Raw genomic sequence first — 11,300 nt, 5'->3', positions numbered from 1 at the left:
CTCTGTCTTGGCATGGCTACTCTTGGCATTTCGGTGTTTGTGTGTGTGTGTGTGTGTGTGTGTGTGTGTGTGTGTTTACATGCTGTCCACACTGCAGCTCCAGACCTCCAGCCAACCTCTGACCCAAGCCCTATAGAGGAGGTGAACCCCTGCCTCCACTAATGGCCAGTGGGCTGAGGCAACGAAGAGAGCAGTCACGGCAGGAGAGGAGGCAGGAGGGATGGGCCGAGAGGGGAGAGAGTAAAAGACAGCGGCAACAATAAATATATAAATAAAAAACAGGGAGGTGATGGTAATGAAACTCTGCAGAGAGAGGATAGGAGGGGACAGAGGGAAGTAGAGGAGCAGTGATGTGCAGGTAAATTAAAAAGAGACCAAATGACCTGGAGCCAGTGGTCATCCTACCGGAAAGAAAACTTTATTTGTGCCTTAAACAGCTTTTCCTTCATATTACTCACGTCACGTTTGCACAACATACTGCTTTTCATCCTGCGAATTTACTCTGACCTTAAGATTCATGTTGGGCGAAGAAAAAGTGGGTCCATTCTTATCTGTGAACAAGGTGAATAAAGAGTGTCTGGGTGGCTCTACCGTCTGCTACATCCCTGAGGAGGGTCAATAAATGACACAGAGGTAGGATGAAGACGGCTCCTATTGTCTCGACTAAATGACTGCATGCTCCTTGTGAAGACGGTCTGGAAAGAGGTTGAGGCGCCACCAGGGGGGATGGGGGAGGAGGAGGGGGGGGTGGGGATTATTGGTGTTGTCTGTTTTCTACATTCGTCCTCTCAATTGATTTTTGTTTTTCGTTGCCGTCCATTGTGTCTCCAGGCGGAGGGTTGATATCGCTTTGCCGGCCTGGAGTCCCCCGTGGCCAATTTTCCCATTTTTTTCAACAACACTGTGGCAAATTAAACTGTCATAACGCCCATAACCACAATTAATGACTGGGACTAGGGGCAGAGATCTGCATTACTGAACACCTTTAGGCATGCATGAGCTCTTAAGCACAGAACAAGAGGAGAGAGGAGAACGGAAAGGAAGGAAGAAGGGAGGGAATAGAGGAGGGAGGGAGAAGGAGCAGGAACAAGGCCAGGAGATGGAGTAGAGCTGTAAATAGAGGACGGAGGGATGAACAAAGGGATAGAAAATGTGTCTGGCTAAAAGATAGAGAACTCAGAGGGACAGTGATGAATGTATGTCGTGACGGAGAGAACGCTTTTTGTTTCAACAGGCAATACAAATACAGGGCCAACCACCTCTCTGTTGACATCAATAGCAGTCATTGATGCTCAAAGGCCCCATCTTACCCAAACAGGCTGCCTGCAACGTGATTAACATCAGCAGCTGAGCTTTATCGCTAAAACGGCTCTCTATGATACGGAAGCAAAATGCTCCAATCTGGGGATTAAATCAAATGTCCTCCGGAGACAAAAATTGCAAAAAATAATGACTTCCTTTGAGTAAAAGCTAAGTGTATAAGTGTGTGTGTGTGTGAAAGAGAGAAAAAACATAGTTTTCATAAGTCTGGAAGTAGTGTGTGTAACTCACTCGTTGATGAAGTCCACGGCCCGCGACTCGAGCTGCTCGGCGGAGCGCAGGCCGGCGAGGATGAGGACCTCCGCGGCGTTCTCCGCTCCGGTGCACAGAGCGTCCTCGCACATCAGCTTCAGCCTCTCCAGAGCGTACTGCCAGTGGCAGGTAGAGCGAGGAGCAACAGCAGCTAAACGAAATTACTTAAACCGCGCTGCCACAAACAACTGTTGTCGCACTGTGTAACGATACGGAAGCACAGAATTACTCCGCCAACAAGACAGATCGATTAAGAGAAAAATATGGTCGGGAGAAGGAAAGGTGACAGTTCGGGGAGTGGTGATGGAAAAGGGGATCACTTGAGGAGGTGAACAATTATTTCCACCAATTATAAAAGTGCTATGAACAATACTCTTCTCTCATCTTTATTCACACTTCAGAAGGAGTCATGCTGGTTCAGGGCAATTTCATATTGAGCGTGGTTTTTATTAACACTAATGATGTAAAGGAGTTCATTAAAATTAACTTCCACTAAACTTATGCAAGGATGTTGAAGACTCGTCTCACAAGCAGAAACAAAACAACGAGATCTCTGGCACTAAACTGAAAATACACTCATTTGAAAACTGACATTTTGCTTTCAAGCGTGACGGCTGGAAGTGAGGTGGATAAATATCTAGATTTCTCTCCTGAGATAAGTTGACAACATCTATACAGTATATAAGCGTCTTTGAGAACTATGTAAAGCTCTATAGAAATTTGATGTATTATTATTATTATTAACATTCAAATCAGTGGCTGGTTGACAAAAAAAGGCCTTTGAACATCATTTGACAGATTTTTCCATGTTATTTGTTGTTGTTTTTTCGTTGAAAAGTGGTGGCCTGACCAGCATTGCCATACCAAGAGCCACGCCTCGATCCTAGGTTGAAGAGTATACACAATAGTGTATAATTGGATGCTCTAGTCAAGACAGAACATATTGGAACAGACCTGTCCGTGCCGATAAAAGTGGGGGAAATATAAATCGTACTGCACACTATGCTAACCCCAACACAAGCAAATACAATAAGCTAAAAACAGCAAAATTGGATGAAATAAGTGGCAAAGGGGTGAATGGACAGGAAACCTTGAGCGTACAGGAATACACAGCGAGGAGCCGGAGGCATGTGTGCATCTGTATCTCGTTCACATGTTGAGATGTTACGACAACAGAGTGCTTGAACCTGTGTGTGTGTGTGTGTGTGTAGGTGTGTTTGTGTGTGTGTCTTTGTCTGTGTGTGTGTTTCCAGGACTTGAGGAGCACTTGGTTGTTATTTCTGGGGACATTATTATGCATGCTGGCTTGTGTAAATCGTAACAGGTGCATACTCTCGATGATGTACAGGTGCATTCTCTCTCTCTATCTCTACATCTCTCTCTCTCTACCTCTCTCTGCCTCTCTGTACCTTGTCAGCTGCAGCCAGCGGGTCATCAGCCATCTTGTCCAGGTTGGGGGCCTTGCCTGTGTAGATGAAGCACATCATCTCTTTGATGACATCTGGCTCCACGTCATTTATCTCCACACGCTTCTGAACGAGAGGAGAGGACCGGAGAGGAGGAACACACACAGGGTTTAGCGGGACAAAAAGGCGAAAGAAGAAAAAGACAGATGGCTCGACAATCCCTCAAAACCACCAGCAACAGCAGCAGAGTGTGTTTTTTATTTGATTTGACTACATATTATTTCATGTGGATATCCCAAAACGCACCTGAATTAAAGTCACTCACCTTGTTTAGCACACACACACACACACACACACACACACACACACACACACACACACACACACACACACACAGGGACTGGCCTGTAGTGATGCAAAACAAGTTCCAAGTGCCAAATTAGAAAGAAAAGATGAACGATAAACAGCCATCCTCGTAGCCTACATTTATTTCATTCTTTCCAGCCGATTCCAGAAAACGTTTCCTGAACATTCGTTCCTGGCCTTTGCCTGCAGCCAGCAACGTAACCTGCATCGTTCTCTCCTCACTGAGAGGCAGGAGAGCAGAGCAGGAAACCAATTATAACGGCGCTTTATCGTCACCACGGTGACCAGCGGCGTTTTAGCAGGGTCACTCAGGCCGGGTGTACCGACAACTTAGTGCGCTTGTGTCCACTCAGCAGCAACATGGACACACCGTCACATGACGCGGGGGGGCTGAAAGCAGCCGGGTGGCGCTTACAACACGCAGTGTGCTACAATGCCCTTTTACAGACAATATTATATAACAATACAGTTTATTTCTAACACACAGACAACACAAAAGCTTGTGAGCACACGTGCAGGCAACAAACACATAACGGGAATCCTCTACTCGCTACATCGTGCGTATCGAACCTGCATGTGCACATTGTTTCTCAGACTTTCTTAGAAAACCGACGTTTCCCATCGCGGCCCGGGCTCACTTCTGCCGTTTGGAGGCACGCAAGCGATGAACGAGGAGGGTGAGATGAAGATGAACACTGGACTCATTTCCCTCTGCAGAGCCTTTGGCCGCAAAGCGTGTTGGAGTGTTGATGAAATAAAGAAGGCAAAGCAGCACCGCAGTGGAAGTCACACGAGACAAACCGCGGGGCTTCGGCATTGCGCGCGTTCAACAGCAGCTCATAAATAGGACGTCGCTCCTGTAGTTACAGTGTCTGAGGCGCCCCTCTGTTCACAGAGCAGTCCTCTATTAGAGTGTTTCTTTATGAGCTCATTTGTCTCCCCGATATAGAGTGCTGCAGAGGAGTGTTAACCCATCTATCTGTTTTCTCTGAATTGCATGGGGACGTGGCCCACCATCTCTCCCTCTTTCTGATGAAGACGCCCACTTAAACAGCAATTAAGATGCATTTCCTGGCTCCAAGCTTTATAATTTCCCCATTCGAGCCGCACAGGCATCAATATTCCGCTGACATGACGGCTAAATCACCAATGTTCAATCTCACCACCTCCGACCAGATGAACACAACCAACTGTAGCAAACACACACACAAAAATGGAAAAATGCAAATGTGTAAAATTCATGTATGTAAAACTATTCAACACATCAATAATATCAGTTTGACTGTGGGCAACTGATCATTAACTATATGCAGTGCAGGTTTGATAAAAAATGTCATTAGTTATTGTCAAAACATGTTAATGCTGCAGCCCTTGACAAAAGGTCACGAAATTAAAATGTGCATGTTACTGAGGGCAAAAACAAGACCTTTAAAAAGGTGTTCGTCCCACGTGGACACGCCATAGAAATAACAATGACCTTCATTGTGTTACAGTTTTTCTCGATTGCTTAAACACATTTTTTGAAAGCATGCCTCGTTTTCTCAAAACTCTAAACACAAATCCCAAAACCACTCACACAAAATGCAAAACCCTTTATATCTCCTGCAAAATGCAACTTTGCTTCCAGAACAGTGTTATGTCACCTCAAAAGGGTATTTTGTTTTCAAATGACAAATACAGCCCATTATATGAGTAGACATTCTAAGCATCGATTGAACACTGATGTGCTCAATGGAAAACACTACGATGAAATGGGGAAACACCAGTATGAAGGCCTTATCAGGAGCATTATGCCTTTTCATGTCCAGTGGTACTGTACACTTTCTCCTGTTGTAAAATATTGTAAATGTATAGTGTTTTAACTCAAAATATAAAACAACACACAAATATACAACAAAAATGTGTCTTTCTTTTTTATAATTGTTTCACAGAATAAACAATAGAAAATAGACCACAACAGTCAACAAAAAAAGAAAGAAAAGTGTAAATAAAAAAGGACGAAAAAAATTTGTCTTCGTCCTGTCGTTGGTTCCTGTCTGGCCACAGGACCTCATCAACATCCTCCTCCAACTCTTCCTCCTCCTCGTCCTCATCCTCATCCTCTTACCCTTACTCCTCTGCCTCTCTGGTCTCCTCTACCTTCCATGTTTTCACCCATTCTTCTTCAAATCAGGAGGTCACCTGTGGCCCTTATATTGCTAAAGCCTTGATTCCAAATTGCACAACAGCCATGGAAATGGAAGTTTTGCCAATTGAATAGCAGTGTGTTCTGTCTGAACACAAGGAGGTGTGGCATTGATGAAGTGTGCAAAGTAGAGAGGATGGTGTTTAGTGTTTTGAAGAAAGTGTGGCTAACAATTGAAATCTGTGTCTAAAGCAGATACTTGTGCTTATAGTTTAGCAGAATTGGTTTAGGGAGTTGGCACATAAGTTACAGGTTGTGGCCATTGTGTTACAAGTTCCAGTTTTTGTATATAATCAATCGAGAAAAACTGTAAGTAAATTTGGCTTTGTTCAGAGATATTTGGTTGGAGAAGCTTGATAAAAAGTCTCGCCAAGTATGTCATGGTCACATTCGTGATATATTTCATAAACACGTTTTTTGAACTCTTGAATATTCAATATATTAATATAATAATATAAGCTAAAGTTGAGAGGATGAAAGCAACACAGCCTGCTCTTCAGAATCAATAAAAAGATGCTACACGTACACACTATTTCAACATACAGTGGCTTCAAAGACTCCAGACAACAGAGACGCAGTCAACAAGACATTACAGTAAAGAACGAGAAGACACACTGAGATGTTTTGAGAGGTGAACCCTTCCTGACGTAACAGAGAGAGGTTAGACGTTCGGCTCTGAGGGAGCGGGAACGAGAGTCGAGAGCTCGACTCACCTTCTTCCTCTCGTCCATCTCGAGCTCAAACACCGGCGAGCGAGCTGAGACAGACGAGAGAGAGAGAGAGAGAGAGAGAGAGAGAGAGGTTTATTATTGTGTGTAACGTGGATGCATGGTGAGGTCTCTGATACGCGGTAACAAGGCCAGAGGAGAGCGAGGGGGACGATTGACGGCAGGAGACGTGGAAGTGGAACGAGTCGACTGCTGACAGACCGGTGACAACCTCTGTGTTTAGCCAGGAGAACGCTGATAGGCCGACTTGACTGGAGCTTGTTTGACACATTACGGTTTAATTAAGTTCTGGCTTCCTGTTTTGACTATTCTGTCGGAACAGAGAGGACTGCTGGGGATTAGTTTATATTATAGAAAATACACTTTTCTTTCAGAATAGAGATGTTTCAAGTGATTTTCAGCCAGCTTTTGTGTGCCTGCAAATCCAAAATTGGTTCCGTCTCTTGTTGTAAGAGGACAATATTCACTCCAGTCGACAAATCCTCTTGAGGCAAGGGCGGCTCCGGCTTAAAGTGGAGACAAAATGCAAAAGAGCTGCTGCCAACATCCCTCGGAGAAAAAGAAAAACGTTAAACAAAGTGTTTGCAATGCAAATGGTATTTTTATCATCCAAATTTCTGTTTTATACATTTTCAGATCAGATTTCGGCACACTTCACCAAAATGCTGGTGACCAATAACTTGCTGCACGGTGTATTTTTTCTCTCTCACTCCTCCAGACATGCAGCAGCAGGAGTATGGTAAATGCCGACTGTGTGATCCAACCACAGAACCACGACTTACGTACGTCAGTCCCACTTCAGTTCTGTCGAAGGCACTGCTGTATGATAACTCTGCTGTATGATAACTCTGCTGTATGATAATTCTGTTGTATGATAACTCTGTTGTATGATAACTCTGCTGTATGATAATTCTGTTGTATGATAACTCTGTTGTATGATAACTCTGCTGTATGATAACTCTGCTGTATGATAATTCTGCTTATATGATAACTCTGTTGTATGATAACTCTGCTGTATGATAACTCTGTTGTATGATAACTCTGCTGTATGATAACTCTGCTGTATGATAACTCTGCTGTATGATAACTCTGCTGTATGATAATTCTGCTGTATGATAACTCTGCTGTATGATAACTCTGCTGTATGATAATTCTGCTTATATGATAATTATGCTGTATGATAACTCTGCTGTATGATAACTCTGCTGTATGATAATTCTGCTTATATGATAATTCTGTTGTATGATAACTCTGCTGTATGATAACTCTGTTGTATGATAATTCTGCTGTATGATGATAACTCTGTTGTATGATAATTCTGCTGTATGATAACTCTGTTGTATGATAACTCTGCTGTATGATAATTCTGCTGTATGATAACTCTGCTGTATGATAACTCTGCTGTATGATAATTCTGCTTATATGATAATTCTGCTGTATGATAACTCTGTTGTATGATAACTCTGCTGTATGATAACTCTGCTGTATGATAATTCTGCTGTATGATAACTCTGCTGTATGATAACTCTGCTGTATGATAATTCTGCTGTATGATAACTCTGCTGTATGATAACTCTGCTGTATGATAACTCTGCTGTATGATAACTCTGCTGTATGATAATTCTGCTTATATGATAATTCTGCTGTATGATAATTCCGCATGCTTACAATAATCACCGCATCGTCTCTGTAGTTCTGCTTCAGGCTCAGTGTATTTTCTCTCTCATCAGTTAGTTTCAGCTGAGGATGAGGAGGAACCTCTCAGATGGACTCCATTACTTTTTGGTTGTTAAACAGTGGAGAGAATGTGTCTCTACAAAAAGATAAACCCTTTCAGCCTTTCACTGAAAATCACATATCAATCAGTCAACGTATTAATGATGTGCTCATTGGGTAACACTTTCCATAACAGTTCACTGATGAAATGAATGCTTAATCAACTACTGATTAAAATGTAACAAATGTTTCAACACACTTTAAGTATGTGTCAATGTCAGTGAGAGTTCTTAATTTAAGTTCTTAATAATGTGTTATCAACCTCAGAGCTTGCTCCTCATTTAATTACGCTTTTAGAACGGGAGTCATCCATCAACAAGGCACTAAAGGTAAAATACTGATATCAGCAAAACGTGGGCCAATGAGTGAAAGAATATGCTAACAATGGGACAGCAGCACTTAAGACTTAAATCATCAGCTAAATAAATAACAGTCACTACCATCAGGTCCCGCAGCATTTCGCTGTTACAAGTGACTTTCAGATATGTTGTGGCTCACGGTCAAAATGACTTCAAAGCTCCGGGTTTCCCCATGACATTCATTTGATGGAGCAAAAGAAAAGCTGTATTGTTTTAAGGTAAATTGATTGATTTATATATATTTGTATTCTTACTGTACTTGTTACAATAGTACTTGTTCCTATTATCTTATAATCAGATTATAGAGGCGGCAGGCCTAAATAATCTCTCAGTTAGTGTCAGAGGAAGCAGGCCACATTGTATCACACATCTATTCAACTATCAGGGTTGTAAAGTGATCATTGAAATATTATTTTTTTGAAAGGATTTAAAAAATGTAATTATCATCTGTTTTTCCAGCCACGGTACGTTGCTTTGTTTTGTTTTATCGCCTGACTCCACCAATCGAGGGAAGCTGGTCGGACAATTTGAGGGGTTTTCAGACGGTTGATTTTGAAAGAAGAAAAAATACACCGTCAGAAAATATGGATCTACAGTTCACAAAAAAGAGAGCTTTTCATCTGGGTCAAGTGATGATGTCTGACACGACTTTGCTGCCAATCCTTTTGTCACATACTCATCAACTGACAGAAACCCTCAAAAAAAGTGCAGCCATGAATTAATGGCTGCATCCCGGAGCCCTGAAAGCAAACTTGGCAGGTAGGACTACGAGGACCAACCTACAGTAAGTCTGTGTGGCGCAGCTCAATGCTGGTGAGCTCATACTGCAGCAACAAAGGGAAGGGGCGGGCAAGAGAGAGACAGAGAGAGAGAGAGGGTCATAGAAAGTGAACGGAGGGAGAGGAGAGAGAAAGTCAGAGGACGAGAATAGAAGACAGGAATGGGGAGTGAAGAGAACTGTGCAAGGTCTGAAAGGAGAGAGATACATACTGAAAGGATGGAAGACACATAATGTGAACACAAAAGAAAGAACGAGTGAGGTATGAGAGAGGAACAATGAGGAGGAGGAGGAGGAGGAGGAAAATGGAGACAGGAGAAGGAGACGAGATAATGAAAAAAGGTGATATGAAAGTGAAAGAAGGTAAGAAGGATGTAGGACAGAGAGAAAAGAAAGGGGTGGTAAGAGGTATAGAGGGAGAACCAGAATGGTATAAAGATCACATGGCCAACGTCGTGCCAATTTGAGTTGCTCTCCCTCCTTCGTTTGATCCTTCTCTGTCCGTCTCGACGGCGATTAACGGCCAGGAGAGTTGTCACGGGAACGGCCGAGAGGGGAAATAACGAGAAGGGACGTCATCTTGACCAAGTACAGCAGAGAAGAGGGAGAGAGAGGGAGCGGGAGAGAGAGAGGAAGACCCCAAACCACAGCAGCACATTATTAAAATGGCTCCTCAGCCACACATTTCAACAAATCCAATAATGAACAGCCGCTCCTCTCCTCCACGGAGACACAGTTCACCAGTTTGCTCAAAGCATTCACCGTCTGACGCCGTCTGTCATTAAAGTGTCGATGTCGGCAACAAGTTGTTCGCCGCGCACCATGTGCGTGTGTGTGTGTGTGTGCCAACACAACAGGGTGTGGTCAGGATGTGGATTCTATGAAGTGCTAAAGGTGCCAATAGATGATCACATTATTAAAATGTGACCAGCCTTGTGGCAAACAAAAATTATTCATTAAAATGTAAAATTTGATTAAGTACTTCGCCCGGAATGTAATTGTAGTCACAGTGGGAACTCATCTGTGGCAGCAGATAGACCGAATCTAAAACTCTCAAATGAAATCCAGCATGGTGACAAAACATCGACTCCAGCTCACATATTAGTTTGAAAGTCATCTCATCTTATAACTATTCAATAGTTGACACCTGATCCCAAAGTGTGCCTTTCATTATGTTTTGTATAATGCTTATGTTGTGTATGGATGTTGATGTTATTTTAATATTATGTAATGCTCTCTGTGAGAAGCTGATTCCGAAGAAGATCTCACTTATTTATTTGTTTTAGTTCCAAAGACACACATTTTGTTAATCTATCAATGTTGCTCATTTATCAAGCACACATGGAAAACATTATCTCTTTCTAGCTTCTAAAACAAGTGAATTTGCTGCTTTTTTTAAATTTTGATTTATTGAAATATCAGAATCTGACTCAATTATTTTTGAAAGTATGATGAACAGTTTGTATTGTTTTCTCACATTTTAGAAACAGAAACCAATTCATCTAAAAAAACAATCAATATATTAATAAATAATCAAAAATAACCATTTAAATCCTTCAGTCTAACATACTAAACTAGAACGGGCACTCGGTAGAGCGCATACCTTCGCCGCAGCCACTTTTTTGGTACCTTTTCATGACCTTGACCTTTGACCCGATCGATCCCCAAATCTAATCAAATGGTCCCCGGATAATAACCAATCATCCCACCAAATTCCATGCGATTCGGTTTAATACTTTTTGAGTTATGCGAATAACACACATACAAATAAATTAAAAAATACACAGCGATCAAAACATAACCTTCCGCATTCTCGAATGCAAAGGTAAATATACCAGTCTTACCTTGGTATATGAAATATAGAGACATTCTGTGTAAACTTTATATGAACCTGTAAGCTACTCGGTTATTGATACCGTGTGTTTTTCCCACCACACGAGAACCACCAGATTATCTGCAGCACTCGACATTTTTTACCTCTTAAAAGCAAAAATGTATAAAGACATCAAGATGGAAATGTGCTAAGCACTTTTTCATGAACACGTTTTTCCACAACATGTCTTATTACATCACACATCACATCCTACCACGTATACTTGAGCATAAAAACATGTCTTCTGATGTGGTTCG

General features: G+C 42.2%; 1 protein-coding gene across 1 annotated transcript in view; it reads right to left on the bottom strand.

Annotated features, from left to right (window-relative positions):
- Positions 1 to 1,547: 1,547 nt before the first annotated feature.
- The window catches only part of spop (speckle type BTB/POZ protein), a 28,555-nt gene continuing 18,802 nt past the window's right edge, over positions 1,548 to 11,300 (bottom strand). Inside the window, 3 exon segments of the mRNA XM_056406976.1 lie at positions 1,548 to 1,688; positions 2,982 to 3,104; positions 6,243 to 6,286. Of these exon segments, the coding sequence (XP_056262951.1) occupies positions 1,548 to 1,688; positions 2,982 to 3,104; positions 6,243 to 6,286 (308 nt within the window).

This window comes from Pseudoliparis swirei, chromosome 23 (genome assembly GCF_029220125.1).
Source record: "Pseudoliparis swirei isolate HS2019 ecotype Mariana Trench chromosome 23, NWPU_hadal_v1, whole genome shotgun sequence".
Lineage (NCBI taxonomy): Eukaryota > Metazoa > Chordata > Actinopteri > Perciformes > Liparidae > Pseudoliparis > Pseudoliparis swirei.
The sequence above is the reverse complement of the archived record's forward strand: the minus strand, read 5'-3'. Positions and strand labels throughout refer to the sequence as shown.